The following is a 17002-nucleotide window of genomic DNA, read 5'->3' on the forward strand; positions in this document are numbered from 1 at the left end:
GGCTTTTTCAGAAGAGGTTTAATTACAGCTACTTTAAAGTACTGTGGTACATAGCCTGTTGATAAAGATAGATTGATCATATCTAGTATAGAAGTGCTGACTAAGGGTAAAACATCTTTAAGCAACCTAGTCGGGATGGGGTCTAAGAGGCAGGTTGATGGTTTAGATGAAGAAATTATTGAAGTTAGTTGGTAAAGATTAAGGGAAGCAAAACAGTCTAAACATGTATCTGGTTCTACAGCTGTTTCTAAGGTTCCTGAGTTTAGAGATAAGTCGGTGCCAGTTGAGGGCAGGTCTTGGTGAATTTTGTTTCTAAAAGTTAGAATTTTTTCATTAAAGATGAAACATGAAGTCGTAACTACTGAGAGCTATGGGAATACTTGGCTCAATAGAGCTGTGACTCTCTGTCAGCCTGGCTACAGTGCTGAAAAGAAACCTGGGGTTGTTCCTATTTTCCTCTATTAATGACGAGGAGTACGCTGCTCTGGCATTACGGAGGGCCTTCCTATAAGTTTTAAGACTATCTTGCCATTAAAGCACCATTAAAACGTTATTTAATTTATTAATAACTGAGCTACGCTGATCATGCAAATAAACATAAGAATAAAAAAAGCTGAACAGAAGTAACACAAGACATGGAACTAAAACCCTTGCTGTAGTAACACTGATGAATTTCAATGGCTAAAATGAATATAATGTTGTTACTGTACAAATGAATGATTATCCCTAATACCAGTGGAGAGCAAACATTTACTCTTTGATGAAACGACTGTCCTGAGGAGGCATGATGTGGGGGCTCCAAGCCTCCACTGTGCAATCCATCTATCATTTCAAGCATAAATTATTCCTTTATATCTCTGTTTCAACAGTTAATCAATGCAAGAAGATACAGGGACAGACTGGTACAACATTATGCCACTGATTTCCCTGTGCACACATTTTCACCTCACTAGCAAAGCAGTGGAGAGAGGCAGTCTATCTCAGGTGAAGTGTCATTAAGCTTGGTAGCCATTTTTCATAATCCAGTGGAGCCTCAGAAATCAATACTTGCCTGTGTGGAGGTGTGTGGAGTAGATTTGTGTGTGTGTGAAGAGGGAGTGGATGCTGTTAGTGGCTCTCTAATGCAATTTAATGCAAGCTGACCACAGTAATGACCAGGAGAAATGGAAGCCAAATGTTCCTGAGAATCAGAGGACTATTTAATTCATCCACTATGAATTAAAGAGGAAACGACACTTGATTCAGTCCGCCACTGCTGTTGGTTTAAAGCCATTTACAAAATTATACAGTATGAATCCCTTTCCCTTTGGGAAAGTGCATGAGTTTGGTTAAGGTACAACATGTGGTATTTCTAATCTTAGAAAACCCTGAAATAATATTAATTAAAGCAATTTCAAATATTTAAAATAATTTCCAATGAAAAAATCAAGTATTTTGATTTGTAGTGTAGTTAGCGCTGGCTTGTTGTGTACAAGATATCTAATTATTATGACTTAAATCTCATGACAACCTAGAAAGACTAAATCTATTATTGGACCGGATAGATATTCAGAATGGTATGATGAATGATATAACAGATGATAAGACATCCTTCAATTGTGAATACAGTATAAATGAGGATGCTTATACAGAGGCTATTACAGATATGATTAAACTATACATGTCCCCTTGTGATGAATTAGATAAGGTTTTTAATTTAAATCAAAAGGACTCATGGTCTCTTTATGATGAAGATTGTCAGGAATTGGTAGAGGTGCCTGTTGATAACAAGGTTGTGGTAGATATTTTTAAGTGAGGGAAATACCACACTTTTAATGCAATAGAAATCTGACAACCAGATAATTTAAAGGGATAGTTTGGGATTTTCGAAGTTGGGCTGCCTGAGGTGCTTATCTGTTGTCAGCAAAACATATTATAGCGATCTAAAAGAAGGCCCACAGACAAAAATATCTATATCTGTTCTAGTGTACGCTATATGTTTAGTATTTTAAGTGCTTTATCTTGGCCATGCAATGGACTGGCGACATGTCCAGGGTGTCTCAGCTGAGATCGGCTCCAGCCCCTTGCGACCTTATACAGTATAAGCGGTTGCTGATGAATGAGTGAGTTACCTGCCGTGAGACATCCATTTCCTCTGGAACTGCAGTTTCTCACCAGTAGAACTTTCTTCCTACGCAGAAGCGCGACATGGTTGCACACTGTATTACGCCACCTGCTGAGTCTTGACCTGTGGAGTTGGCCCGTCTGTGTTGAGCCATGTGTTTATGTAGTGGTTGTTTAGTTTCCCCAAGTCTGTACATTCCTCACTGCATTGGACACAGTGAGTTCAGGACACCTATTTTCATTTTCTGGATGGGGAGGACAAATGGTTTGAAAGAGGAGTGAAAGAAACCATTTACATCAGAGTAGAGAAACCATCTTTCAACAGGGGAGGAGGTCTGAAACACCACTTATCCCCCACTTACAATGCTGTCCTTTCATCTCTTCACAGGAGATTGAACAAACACTCACCCACGTGACAATGCCAACGACCGCCGTGCAGACTTGGCCTCAGGTGACTCTAAAGACCATAAGGATGGGTGTTGCAACAGCCAGGAGCACTAACAAACCAAGCTGTATTTACCAACTTGAATATTACTCTCTTCCAGTCAGTTAGAACTGAAGAAGCCTCTTTGGTGAGAGGTGAAACTGCTTCAAGTATCTTCAAACAAGACCACTTCCTCTTGACTTAACATTCCTTGAATAGCTGAACTGAATTCCTTGAATAACCTGGATGACTGAGAATCTTCATAGGCATTTCTTAGAATATTTTAATAATGCAACAGCTGCACCTTACGGGTATTTATTGGTTGACTTTAAAGCCAAGACACTGGATAATCAGAGATTTCCATCTAGATCGCTCTAGAATTTTCAGATACGCCTGTAGAAAAGACAGATGATGTTAGAATGATATTAATTACATTAATATGTAACTTCTATATCTCTTCCCAGAAGGCAGCAGGGTGAACAGGCTGTGGCTGGGTGGGTACTGTCCTTTAGTATCCTTTGGGCTCTGCAGGCACCTCACCTCACAGATATCACTGATGCTCAGGAGATGGGTACCAATGATCTTCTGAGCAGTTTTAATCACCCATGCCATCTTGCTGCAACTATAGCGGACTTCTTACTGGGGTACATGGTAAGTTATGCTCAACTGATAACCTGCTCCGGAGTCAGTGATGTCTGAGATAAGCGATGAACGCTATAAAAGAACTGACCAATCCGTTTTCTCCGATAATGACATCACTATTTGTAGAAGATCCCACAGACTGTTTTATAGGTTACTTTTGTAAATATATGAAAAAGCTCTGTATTTGTATATCACCTTTCTAGTCTTCCGACCACTCAAAGCACTGTTACACTACATCGCATTCCACCCATTCACACACATTCATACACTAAGCCGAAGTGCTCAAACAGAAACTAACATTCACACACATTCATACACCAATACACCATCGGGGGCAATTCGGGGTTCAGTATCTTGCCCGGGGAGACTTTGACATAGAGCCAAATGTAGAAGTACTAATACTCGTGAGTCCTGGCCCACTTCAAGTACTGCTCCCACTCCTGATTGAGTCATGATGGTGACATTGTTTTCTCCTCTATCACCTGATGGGAGGCTGGTGTGCTATTATTATGATTATTAGGACTTATTGCCCACCTTAGTGGAAATTTGTCTTCTCCGAACAAATATGTACGGTGGCCCGTAGGTTTCAGGCCTAATACAAAAGCCACAAAACAAATTCAAAAACCACAACACAAATACAAAAACCACAACGGAAGTTGACGACGAAAGAGACGCTTAGTAACAGTAGATTACTCTCCGCAGAACACCGCTACACAGCAGTACAGCGGCAGCGTAGTGTAGGAGGTCCGGGTTCGAATCGTAGAAAGAACGTTCTTCTTCAGGTGACTTTTTTCCGCATAATAGTGTCTGCCAAATTAGTAAATGTAGGCCTACGTGGAAGAAGAACTTCTTACCCATTTGATAAATAAGTATAGTTTTTTCTGGTCAAATAATATACAGCGGGATATTTGTGTGAATTAAACAGCTGTCTGTGCAGATTAGCTTCATGTCCCAGGATAGCCTATTTGCTGTGACATTACAGCGCCGATGGAAACGTTTAAAATGACTGACAGATGCCTTTCTAATCATGAAAGTAAACCGTTAAACAAAAACACTCATACATCAACACAATAAAGAAATCACCTGGAAAGTTAAAAGGACCGGTAGAGGTGGGATAAATCCGAGAAAATAATTAGTTGGGTTGAGTGTGGGTGGATGATTTGTGCGTACATGATTATTCAGATATTGTCAGAGCCAATTTGCGCATCACACCAATGTAGCTCATTTAATCGTGACAAAACAGTGCAAACAGCTGCTGACGTCAAATTATTAGGCTAACATAAAGAGCATCTTTTGCATTCAGCACTAACCTGGTGTATTTTATGTTGTCATATTGTAACAATAGTTACAAGTGTAAACCAAATTAATGTTGTTAAAGTCCGGGGTATGAACATCAGTGGGTTCAGTAGTGTCAGGGCAGGATGATAGATGGGTGTGCGTGAGAGGGTGAAACAAGACAAATACAACTAAAACAGCATTTCAAGAAACCAAACCAAATGTGGAACCTGTGGAGAGAAACAAAATGGAGTCAGTCAGCAGGAAGGTCTGTAACCTCAGCACAGAAGCTTACTGAAGAATGAGAATGAGGAGTTACAAATACACCACCGGGCAGTGGGCCCAGGTGCCCCAAGTTACTGCAATCAGCCTCAGCCATTCACCTTCCATTGGCCACACCCACACAAGATCCCACAGGCCATCACAATATTGACCATTTAACCTTTGTGCTAGCAGATAAGGTTAACCCATAGACAGTATATTACTGGATGAAGTCACCCTGCTGATTTGAATGGAGAGCAGTTAAGCCAGTTTTGGACCAATACAACACTACTACAGGGCTACTTCCTGTTGGCACAAGCGTTTCCAAAGCATGATAGCGCAGCATAACCGTGGTATAATGACGTAGAAATACGGCAGAAACACCGTAATTCTGGTAGCTGCATAGCTGCACCAACATAAAGTTTCATGGCTCAGCATGTTTGTCTGACTCGGATCATCACTGTTTAATCAACCCACCTATAAGGCTCACCTGCCAAACACCAACGCAGCTTCAATGATGGCCGAGTACGTTTAATCCAAACAATACATCTCTCATGTGCGACGGGGTGTCACAGGGATTTGACGTCATTTTTGGGCCTACATGGATCCCTCCGTGCAGGCTTTGGTTGGCTTCACTGTTCGATCCCTGGCTTACCCCCTTGGGTTAACATCCTTTGTGTTGCTGCGCATAACTCCCACCAATTCACTAGCAAACTGCGGTGTAGTCAGTAAGGCTCACTGTAGTTACACCAAGCTTTATGTTCCTTCATCAGGGGGCATGAGCTTCTGATGATGGAGAATCAGACTGGAATGCAGCTTATTCATTACCAACAACCAAACACCACAGGCCACAGCAGGACCATTGTAATTTGCACAGATGGAGAGTAAATCTTTTCACCTGACTTACTTCTACTGATTGCATTACCTTTCGCAATCTTTGCTGCACATGTTAATTAACATCCATCATGTGATACATCCATCAGACCCAGCTGAAATACCGGACATCACTCTTCTCTGCTGTCTTGTGCTGAAGGTGTGATATGACTGTGTTAACTAAATCTAAATACATCACATCATGACTGCTGATCATTTACTACTAAGGCCTATTTTACACATCTGACAACATTATGGAAAGGATCCCTGTAGAGAGAGACCTTTTTTAACCCCTTGACGCCTGAATTTATTTACAATAAAAAAAAATTTGTTTTCATTTGCTTTCTGGTTGATGTTAAATTAAGTGGAAATTGTTATTTGTCCATAGAACATAGAACAGATATAAATTCAGGTATGATATAGGTATGATGCAAATTAGCGACAACAGGCATAAATGAGAAACCAGTGCTTGCTAAAGGTTCCCAAGTATGTATCGATTGGGGAATACAAATGCTATCTCAGCTGCAGTCTGAAAGGAAGAGGTGTGATGCAAATTTGCGACAATCGGCGTTAAGGGGTTAAAGATCCTTTTTGTTTAATTGTAAATGATGTAGAACAGCTGTAGGGATCCTTTCCATAATGTTGTCAGACACTCGTAATAACAATCAGAGCCTATCAGTGGCAAAAACAAGCACTTTGGTGGACGTACTTTAAAGGGCTCAATTGCCTGCAAGGATTACTGGGGCTGCAATTTCCACTTCTCATTATCAATTATGTAAGTAACTAGTTTATTAATCATTGATCTATAAAATGTCAAAACTGAAAAATGTGTTATTAATATATTGTCAATGAGCAGACGGTGTTTTAAGCAGATGATTGAAATATGAGATCATTAGGTCAGTTTAATAAATAAATCAGTGATAATAATTAAATAATTAAAAAATGAATTTATCCCACCTTTGTTCATGTCGACTGATGCTGGTTATTGCAACCACATAATGCATGCTTGGTGTACGTCACAATCTTACAGAAGCCCACTTACAAAAGTATTGAAATACGCTGTTTGTTCTGCCTAGACAAAGATACCTACTCACAGACTGCTGAGGCCTCACATTAGCCACAGCTGAATACTGGGACGCAATTTTGCACAAAACAGAGCCGTAGATTTTACAGTTTAAAAGGGATTTATGGCTTTACGGCCAGTATGGGCAGGAAGAATGATTACAATGACAAATAACTATTACAACATATACATTTACCACATGTGGGTGTTGTATTAAGACAGACTTTAAAAAAAAGAACCTATCCTTTACATTGGCAGTTTTAAGATAATTCCATAGCAGTTTTATGATAATTCCAGGTCATTTTGGGAGTATTTATTTCAGTTCTAATACCATGTCACTTATGTTGTGACATTGTACTCACCAAAGTGTTGCTGAGATTTCAGAAAATGTGACACTGTTAAAACTAAAAATCCCTCAGGTCAACAAACACAAGCAGTCAGACAATCAGACAGGTTGTAAACGAACAGTTTATCCAGATTATCTAAACCACTTTAGTCAGTCAAAGCTTGTCTGTAAAATGTGATGGATTACAGACAGTTTGACAACCTGGGGTTTTCTCGGTTTTCTTGGACTTCTTTTAAGATATCAGCAATTAACATGATAAAAAAAGACCCAAGTTGTTATATCCTTCAAGATTTGGCCCCTGACTAGCTAAGAACATGGTTTTAAAGGGAAGCTAGAATATTTTTGCAGCAGTCACTCCTGTCTTTTGTTCCTGCCTCAGTGTGTATCTATTAACACCAACACAGAAAGATCCAATGTCTGCTTCAGCGACAAGAAATATGGATCTGTTGCCATTAGTTACAAGTTACTGTACAGTTCATAACCTTCAATTGCAATGCAGGACAATGCAAACTGAACCAAACTTTATACAAATCTAGCAGATATTTCAAAAAGAGTGTAGGAGCTGAAACTCAATAATTATCAAAGAGTCGGTTCACTATAATTATTTTCCCATCACCTCATTTTTTTGTCACTGTATGGAGCAAAGAGAGTGGAGCCAGCAGCTGCTGGTGCATACTTCAGGGCAGTGAATTGTACTGAAGGACGCAGATGTCTCTAGAGAGGTGGTCAGCATACCGGGAGATGGTCTTGAGTTAATCTCCATTTGCTCCACTATTTTGACTTCATACTACAGGTTTGGCTCTTCTGTTAATTTAACAATACTGATGTCTAAACATCACTTCAAGTAAATGTAAAAGAAAATCTATATTTTATCCATTGTTGTCCCATAACTGCACTGTACTCGCCTCCCAAAAAGGTGAGTACAGTGCAAAGTTTGTCCCGGTGTGGCCTGGCGGTGTCGCCTTTTTGATTAAGTTTATGGAAATATATGTATATTTATATTCTGCTTTGCAGGGGGGCAGAACCTGAAAGTTGCGTGGTTCTCAGAGTTTCAGATTATGGAAGCTAGAGGTTAAAGGTCATTAAGTCTTTGTAGTGGATTGACTGAAGATTGTATAGCTTATCTGACACAAACGTAATGGTTCTAAGCAATGACCGAATTGAAGTCACACTTACTATAATGACACTTTACATGTCATTAAGTGCTCCTTTAATTCTTTATCCAGGGACAAAATAATCTAATATGCCACAGATTTAGACTATTGTTTGACTGCTTTGTTCTCATGTGCATGCCCACAGTAATGTCTTTGTGACTTTTGAGCAATGGGATGCTTCCCTCTCCAAACAGACCTATCACTGAGCTCTCCTAGATAAGTATACAACAGTCTGAGTCAGTGATCATTCTGGAACAGATCATGAGGAATAAATTCATTATTTGAGATATGTTTTTAATTAATTGTGTAATGATGTAAATAAATAATCAAGAGCAAGAGGTTTCCTCAACAACAATTCCAATGAATGTATATACAGTACACCTGTTGTGCAAAAACAAGGATTCAAAAGACATTGTAAGCGGAATTCTTCAAGGCACAAATATATACTGTTTTACCATAACATTATTTTTGCTGAACAAAGGGAAAGGGTTGGTTCTTAATGGGTTAAACATGGGCGGATGTGCTTTTTTGCAGCTCACTCTGTGACACCCACTATCAAACACAGCTAGCATTATTAACATGACCCCTTAACTGCGATAATGTATTTATCTTGAAAAGCAGGTGAAAGCACAGCGGCCTGCCACTTTCTGTGAATGTTTAATGAGTGTGACCTTTAAATTTTCTTTTGAAGCCGAGAGAAATTCATAAAATTTGCATAAAAATATGTCCTTTTCCTAGAGCTGGAATCTAATAATTTGCATCTCTACTAAGTGTAGTGGCAATTAAACAAATGTGCCATATTACTGTGATGACTTGATTAAAACAAGTCAGAGGAAAAGTGTGGTGGACTATATGATTTCCAGAAAACTATGCCCTCTAGTGGTGAATGTGGCAGATGTGTGCCTGTCTCTTTTCCCCTTTTGTCATACAGAATTCTACCAGCTGGTTTCGGTACTCTTGTGATGCACTGCTGCTACAGTGTAGATTCTGTGTCTGTTATGGTTACAGCATACAATGACTTCAAAATCATTCACTATTAATCAATCAATCAATGTTTTTGTGCACATAACTCAAATTCACAAATCCAATAACCAATAACTTATAAATCTGATGTTGTTATATAAAATATATTGTCCACTTAGTTGTATAAATTACATTTCTTGAAGACACTGGGGTTTCAAATAATATTAACACTGTATAGTGTCCAGTAAAGTGTGGGTAGTTGTCAGTAAAAAGTCTCCTGATGCTCTCTAAAATTATCATGTGCAACAAACATCTGCATCCTGAGCATTGTTCTTGCAGTAGACTGTGCTGTTGTTCCCAAGGGGGCAGTCTTGGAAGCCAATGCCCCCATTAGGGGTGTAAATAGGCTGAATGTGGAAATCTCCCTTGAGGAGCTGCTCATTGTTGAGTGAGACTATCTGGAAGCTAGTCTCAGTCATTTCCAGGATGGAATTATCTTTCTTGGTGCCTGCCTCGCAATAGTCATCTTTTCGTCGACCCCGGTTGTATTTCCACTTGATGGAGGACTTGGAACGCCTCTTCTTGTGTATGTGCCAGCAGAAGATGCTGAGGAGTACCACCAGCACCACGATTACAGCCCCACCGATCAGCCCAGCCAACAAGAAAGGTGAGCTGGGTTCCTGTTGTGTGGCCTGCTCAGGCCCTGATGGTCTTTTGTTGTTGTCAGTGCCGAAAGTCGCTGGTGTGGTCATGGCCTCTGTGCACACAGTATCGTCTTTGGGCCGATAATTATTGAATGCATCCAAGGGAATTACACAGATCCGATATGTGGATTTTGGCTCAAGATTAGCCAGTCGGATCCACCGGTGATCCCCACCCACTATCCTCTCCCTGACGGTGTCCCCTGTCAGACTGGGGCCCATCCTGGCCCAGGTCACCTTGTAGGCAGTGACTGGAAATGCAGCCACCCAGCTGACATGGATAGCCGAACCATTCAGTATGGCAAACGTGACCTGCAAAGTCTCCCTCCGGGGGTCCAGAGGTTGCTTAGTCCTCACACCCCCCTCTCTGGTTGAATAGATAGGGTAGAGGGTGGGTGATGTGGGGAAGGGTTGCCTGGAGGAGGAGGAGGAGGACACATACTGAGAGATCAGTGGAGAGTCTGTGAAAGATAACAGGGATGGGATCAGAGTGGTGTCAGCTGGTGAGGTGGGCAGGGGTGCCGTCACTGTGGTCTGCGGGCACTGGACCAGCTCAGCACTCAGCTCCCTGATCACCATGCCCCGGAACTTCTCAGGTTTATGGCACATGAAGCCGCGCACATTGAGCGAGGATGGCAGAGATTTAAGCCATGACACCACCCATTTAATGCTGCAGTCGCACAGCCAAAGGTTGTTACGAACAGTGAGCTGTCTGAGACTGACGAGGCCATCAAAGACCCCCTGTGTCAATGACTGCAGCTGGTTGTTGGAAATATCCAGCCTCTCCAGCTTGTGCAACCCTGCGAACGCCCTGACAGGGATCTGGTTTATCTGATTTTCCTGAAAGTTTAATTTGACGAGCACCTCCCCTGGGAGGAACGGTGGAGGGTATGTGAGTGAGTTGCGGGCCAGGGACAGCTCCCTCAGGGTGACCAGGTCCTGAAAGGTCCCTGGTGCAATCCCTTCATCTGTCAACAGGTTCCCATCCAACAGGAGACGGTGCAGGCGGGTGACATTCCTAAATGCTTCCTCTGCGATAACTGCAATCCGGTTCTCGTCCAATCGCAACTCTTTCAGATCATCTGGAAGACCAATAGGCACACTGCTAAGGTGGTTTTTGGTGAGGAAGAGCATCTTCAGGCTCACTGCTTCGCGGAACGCTCCTTCCTCCACCCCTACAGTAGAAATGGAGTTATCATCCAAATGCAGCTCCTCCAGCCAAAGAAGCTGCGCCAGCGCCAATCTGGAGATGGTCTGAATGTTGTTCTCTTGCAGATGGAGAACTCTTACATTTTTGGGCAGGTTGATGGGGAACTCATCAAGCTGGTTGCCATAGAGATAGACAGTTTCCACGGAAGCCACATTGTGGAGCTCCAAGGGAAACCCGGCGTTATTGATTTGGTTGTTGTGGAGGTACAGGGTCTTATAACCCTCACCAATTCCCAGAGGCACTGAGGTCAGGCTCCGCTCATTGCAGTAAACAAAGGTGCGATCACAGCGGCACTCATCGGGACAGTTGGAGGCCCGGGAGAACTGGAGGTGAAGGCCTAACAGTATAGGTATCCACGGCCTTATAAAGGAGGCCCAGTCCTTATTCCATAAACGCCACTGTATCTCCATTTCAAATGGATCAGAAAAAATACAAACACCAAATCAGAGAAGAAAATGATAAGAAATTAGTATTAAAAAAAATCCAACAGACCAGTCATTAGATTTTGGCGGTTGGCTTAATAACACCACCATGTCCAGCCTGGTGCTGAAGAAGTTCTTGAGTAATCCCTTGGTAATTAGTTGTCCTAAGCTTCCCAACACAAGAGCAATGGTCTCATTAGGCAATATGATTCCTTCACCAGCCACTGTCCATAATTGAGCTGGGAGACATTAGTAAAGCTACATCACATTTTCACCCTCTCTTCTCTTTTACCACCAGAAACAGCTCTCTTCATGGTACTCAACGCTGACAGAGCCATGTACAACACACAGGAGGGTTATCATTGGACGTCCTCTTCCTTGCTTCCTTTACTTTTCAGATCACACACCGCTGGTTCTGCAACAATAAAGCTTCTCTCAAACTTGACATTTGGATCCAGAAACCTGTTGCAAAATAAGAATAATGGGAAAATCAGTCCTCAAAATGTAAGCTTTCCACTAAAGCCAAACCAAATGATTTATTTTCCCTTTCTACCCCACAAATGCAAAGTGAGACAATTGGGGGAGCAGAGCAGTGTGCATACAAATGACTTATACATTTGTTACATGTTCCTCAGACACACAGCTAGAGCAAAATGATATTTGAAAAAATACCAAGAGCAAGGATGTGATAGAATTATGGGAAAAACAAGTTTAACAAGTGTACGTGCAGATTTCCTAAAGTGAGTTCTAATCTAAAATGAAAACATACACTAAGAGGATTCACATTTTTTTCTTTCAACAGTTGATAGCCATGAACGTGAACAAACTGACAAAAAGACCATTTAAAACACAGCAGCCAAAAGCATTTTGTGAGAAATGAGGTGTAAGGTGAGCTAAGGAGACGACTGGTGAGCGCTATGAATATGTTAAAGGAAAGACTCATTCTTAGGGGGTGTCAGATATTATTATCACAATGCTTGATACAAAGCCTAATGTGGTAACTGTTACTATTTTTTTTACTTATTTAGTACTCATTATTATTCACATTTATTGCTAAATTAGACTTTGCCTCCCTCTTTTCCCTTGACTCCTGAAGTTTAGCTGTGCTGGAGGAGAGGAGGAGTGCTGGACGGTGATGAACACAGCCTGTCAGCAGAGATAAGATGAGACAAATTCCTTGCAAACTAAGATCGATGTGGGCCTCGCAATGAGGAAAGGTGCTATTATGCGCACAAGGTCATACAATTTAAACAAAGTGGAGAGATTTCCTCAACAGCATCACAAACCAAAACCTCATTATTGAGGTAAACTCAAGACAAATATCAATAAACCTGCCTATACTGCTGCATTATGAGTCCCTGCAAATGAAGGGATGATCATGTATTATTAGTTGTTGTTAACTGGGTGGTAGTGATGATTAATGAAATGGCACCAGGCAGCAGCAGCCAATTGACAGATTGCATTGATTTGTGGCCAAGGCAGTTCAATAGTTATGTAATGTTCCTTGGGGGGCCAAACAAGGCATCAAACTGAGTCCAATTATGGTGACCCGACCTCACCTGGTTTTTTGTCAGCACGGACTTTGGCATCAATCTTGTAAGGTTTATTCATGTGCTCTTGCAAAAGGTAGCCTCTATGAAAGAAGACTGCCTTTGTTGTTTAGCAGCACTGTCCTAGTTTGGAGAATAAACTGGCGGGTAGTTCATTTGGTTTGAGCCTTGAGAGAGCGCAGTCCATTTCAAGTAGCTACTATACTGTAATTCATGAGGACATTCCCTGTATTTTTGCTTTTACATTGTTGTTTATTTTTGATTGTAGCCTACTGATGAAAGAAATGTAGGCCTGTACGTTTATTACAATGAAGTAAACTGTACTAAAATTGGTACAATTTCACAATTTATTCTGGCTGTAACTGCTTATTCTGACAATTGTTTTGACAGGAATAAGTTCACCCTGAACAAGACATTCCCATAACATTTGAACATGGGAATAAAATGAAATTCTGGGTTAAAAATACATTTTTACCAGTACATACTGCATTAATTTATAGTTTTCTTACCTTCGGGAACGCAGAAAGTCTTGCTGCTGCACATCCAGCTCGTCCTTCCGCAGACTACTGCGCTCAGACGCGGCACAAAGTCCGCATCCTGCCCGCTGCGTCCGCTCCCAGCTCCCGCTGCGGCTTCTGACTGAATTTACTTGGTTTTCCGGTGGTGGAAAACTGAGGCATTATGCTGAATATGCAAGGTCCTGACCGAAGCAGCCAGGAAGGGAAGGAATTTCAGGTCACCAGCGGTCGCCCCACATCTTTCTCCCGCATTCCCTCAAACACACTCCGACAGCCTGAGAGTCCCGGCCGGCCGCGCTGCTCCTGAGCTGCCGGTGAAGTTCCTCCGCTGTCTTCACAGGAGGGGAAGGGGGCATGAAGCAGAGAGGAGAGAGTTAGAGACTCCCAGCCTGACCCCCGCCTCTCCGTCGATAGCAACCCGGTTCATAGTCCGTAGTCTAGGTAAACTGTTCCAGAGACTGCCTGGTCCGTCCTGGAGCCCGAGACTCTTCTCTGTTAACGAACTGTCTCTCTCTCCCTCGCTCTGTCACTACTCATGCATTTCTCTCTCTCTTTCCTCACAGCCTCCTTTATCTCCAACCCTCTCTCTCATTTCGTGGAGGTGTGCGTTTATAGTTTATGTATTTTAAACTGTATTAAAAAACGACATTTCCAGCCTTTTTTGATAATAAAAAAAATGTAATGTGGCACAAAATCACATCTTGACATGTATAAATAACATGTCATGTAAAAACAAACAGAGTTTGTATTTTGCCATACTTTGATTAAACACAAGTTGGTTTAAGACTATGCACTAAGTAAATCAACTGAAATATTAAAGTACAAGGAGAAGATTTTGACACAAGGCCCTTCTGTAAGACAGGGTGTCAAGATGATGTAAGCATGCAAGAGCCACCTTTGATACTTTACAATTAAACTTTTAATTGTGTTTTAGTGGTAACTGCTATACTGATAACCCTGGGCCTCTGAAACACAAGATCATGCTTAACCCACTGACTCTATAAACAAAGCTATCATTTGTCTAGTTATGACCTAGACACTTTTCATATCATTTTGTATTTTGTGGATATAACAGGTTTATTTTGCTTCTCTCCATGTTGTTGCCTTGTTGTTGGATATCAGCAGGTGACTGGCGTTATATTCTATTACACTAAATATCCACAAAGAATATTTATGCAATTTACTACACAGAAGAGAGAGAGTTCACAGCAGTCGTGACGTCTCTTCTGAAGATCGACATTCAGAACAAGGTTTTATATCATTACAACAAGGTTGGACTAAAACAGTAGTTTGTGGGCTTGGCTAATAAGGAGCCTGAGAGAGAGTCTGAGAGTGAGAACCAAAGACGAACAGAACTCAGGAAATCTCAGACAGGTTATTTAACAATCCAATCTGATTCAATCTGTCAGCAGCCCATTGGGCTTATCTCAACACCTTTGACAATATCTCTGGTAAATTGAATTCACATGTAAGATCAAGAAAGCTTCTCAGAGGCTGTCTTCCTGGATGAGTAGCTCAAAGGTTTGCACACAGTGATGTGCATGAAAATAGAAAAAAAAAAACACTCCAGTGATAAACAAGTGAATGGAAGGTTTCTTCCACATTATGTAATTACATACGTAAATGGTTCGGTTGGTTGTGGAATTTTTTGTAAGTGTATTCTTTCATTTATTTGATTTTTGTTGTTGGTGCATGAGATGTACATATCCAATGTAGGATATTGTGTCGGAAATTATATGAATGTTCTTTAAGCCTCGTGCTGGTGTTAGCGTTTCCACTGCTTGCACCTTTTGCAAACGCTTTTGGCAATTCTAAAAAATAATTCACTATACAGTGACGACACACATTTTTCTACATTATATCACAACATCAATTTTGCTGCTGTATGACCAAAAGAAAATGTTCCTTTGATGACTTGTTAGATTGTGAGAGAGAAATATAGATGACATTCCATAAAACTAATTTTGACAGCAACTTCCGGTCCCGCCCCAACCGTAAATATGTGTATGTATCTGATAAGAGGGGTGCGTACATCCTTCCGTTGTGTGTTTTTGACTAATAATTGGAGGAGGTTTTTCATTGATTTAAAGACTTTATTAAGTAATAAAACATGAACTTGAATGAATTAACTAGTAGGTGTTTATGGCAACAAATTTATCATTAAAAATAGTGTAGCAAAAGTGAAAACCTACTTGTAATAAAATGTATAAATGTGAAATATTATAAATAACAACAATAATACATTTACAATAATAATAAATGAGTAGTATTTTAAATGACATATTCATTGGTAGTTTCCTTTTAGTAGTTTGATTCAGGGACTGGACCTTTATGTGTGAACCCACCCTTGAGGATTATTGTAGAAATTTGTAAAGTGATGCATATGAAGAATCACAATTACTTAACACCACAAGGATATTTGCTGCTTTGCACGTATCAAGTTCCAATAGACTGTATATTGTTGAACCAAAGATTTAAAAAAGTTAAATTAAAACACTTAACTACCACCTTCACTGAAATAGCATTCTTACAGAAGAAAAAAGACTGTTACTTATTATGTTTAAAGTTAAGCATTCATGAATGCAACATTTATTTATAAAAATACTCACCTTTACATCTCACACCACGCCACATAAGAGGGGAAAAGGGTTCACTTCATCTGGCACATTTTCCAAGGCTGGTACTGCTGAGGAGCCCTCCTCAAGTTGACCATTGTGCTGACAACAATATTGATTATAAAATTACATTTTCATTAGCAAATTACTCTTCTAATTTGGTGAAGAAGTTAGAGCTACTCAAGTAGCGGCGTAAGTTTCGGCGGTAATGACTCCCGGTTACGCCAATCGGAGGTCACTAAGATTAATGTTGAGTCGGTGTGTACATATGCAAAAACAATGTCGGACACCGTAGTTTTCTCTGGACCCCTGCCAAATCTGACCAGTGATGACATGTATAGCCGCATGTCGTCATTCCGCCGCTGGTTGTCGAGGTGGTGTCCAGCAAATGATGTGGGCTTTGTAGATCATTGGCAGACTTTCTGGGGAAGACCTGGTCTGATCCGGAGAGACGGCATCCATCCCACTTGGGAAGGAGCAGCTCTCATTTCTAGAAATCTGGCCAAGTTTATTAGTGGACCAAATCCATGACAACCCAGAGTTGAGACCAGGAGTCAGAGTCGCAGTTTAATACACTTCTCTGCCCTTCTTTTTCAGCAGTTACCCACCCAAAACCCTACGCAGAGTCGCAGTCTAACACACTTCTCTGCTCCTCCATTTCAGGAGTTACTTAGTGAAAATCCTATAGTGACGGTGTCTGCCCCCCGACCATTGAAATTATTTAAAAAGGTAAACAGAAGAGGAGCTGTGCATAAAAACCTCATAAAAATTAAAACCACAAGAACAATAGTGCAAACTAATAGGAGAGTAAAATGTGGCCTCTTAAACATCAGATCTCTCTCTTCTAAAGCTGTACTAGTAAATGAACTAATATCAGATTAT

At 40.9% G+C, this 17002-nt stretch overlaps 1 protein-coding gene across 1 annotated transcript; it reads right to left on the bottom strand.

Moving 5' to 3' along the window:
• Positions 1-8398: 8398 nt before the first annotated feature.
• si:dkey-87k14.1 (leucine-rich repeat transmembrane protein FLRT2) lies at positions 8399-13928 on the bottom strand. The gene is made up of 2 exons (XM_046061704.1): positions 13497-13928; positions 8399-11899 (listed from the first exon to the last, which is right to left on the bottom strand). Exon 2 carries the CDS (start codon positions 11423-11425, stop codon positions 9401-9403), a length of 2025 nt encoding a protein of 674 aa, XP_045917660.1. The 5' UTR covers positions 11426-11899; positions 13497-13928; the 3' UTR covers positions 8399-9400.
• Positions 13929-17002: the final 3074 nt, after the last annotated feature.

Source organism: Micropterus dolomieu, linkage group LG11 (genome assembly GCF_021292245.1).
Source record: "Micropterus dolomieu isolate WLL.071019.BEF.003 ecotype Adirondacks linkage group LG11, ASM2129224v1, whole genome shotgun sequence".
In the NCBI taxonomy this organism is placed as follows: Eukaryota; Metazoa; Chordata; class Actinopteri; order Centrarchiformes; family Centrarchidae; genus Micropterus; species Micropterus dolomieu.

What these genes read in the sequence shown, in the direction of transcription:
- si:dkey-87k14.1 (XM_046061704.1), bottom strand. Translation starts at nt 11,425, where the DNA reads ATGGAGATACAGTGGCGTTTATGGAATAAGGACTGGGCCTCCTTTATA.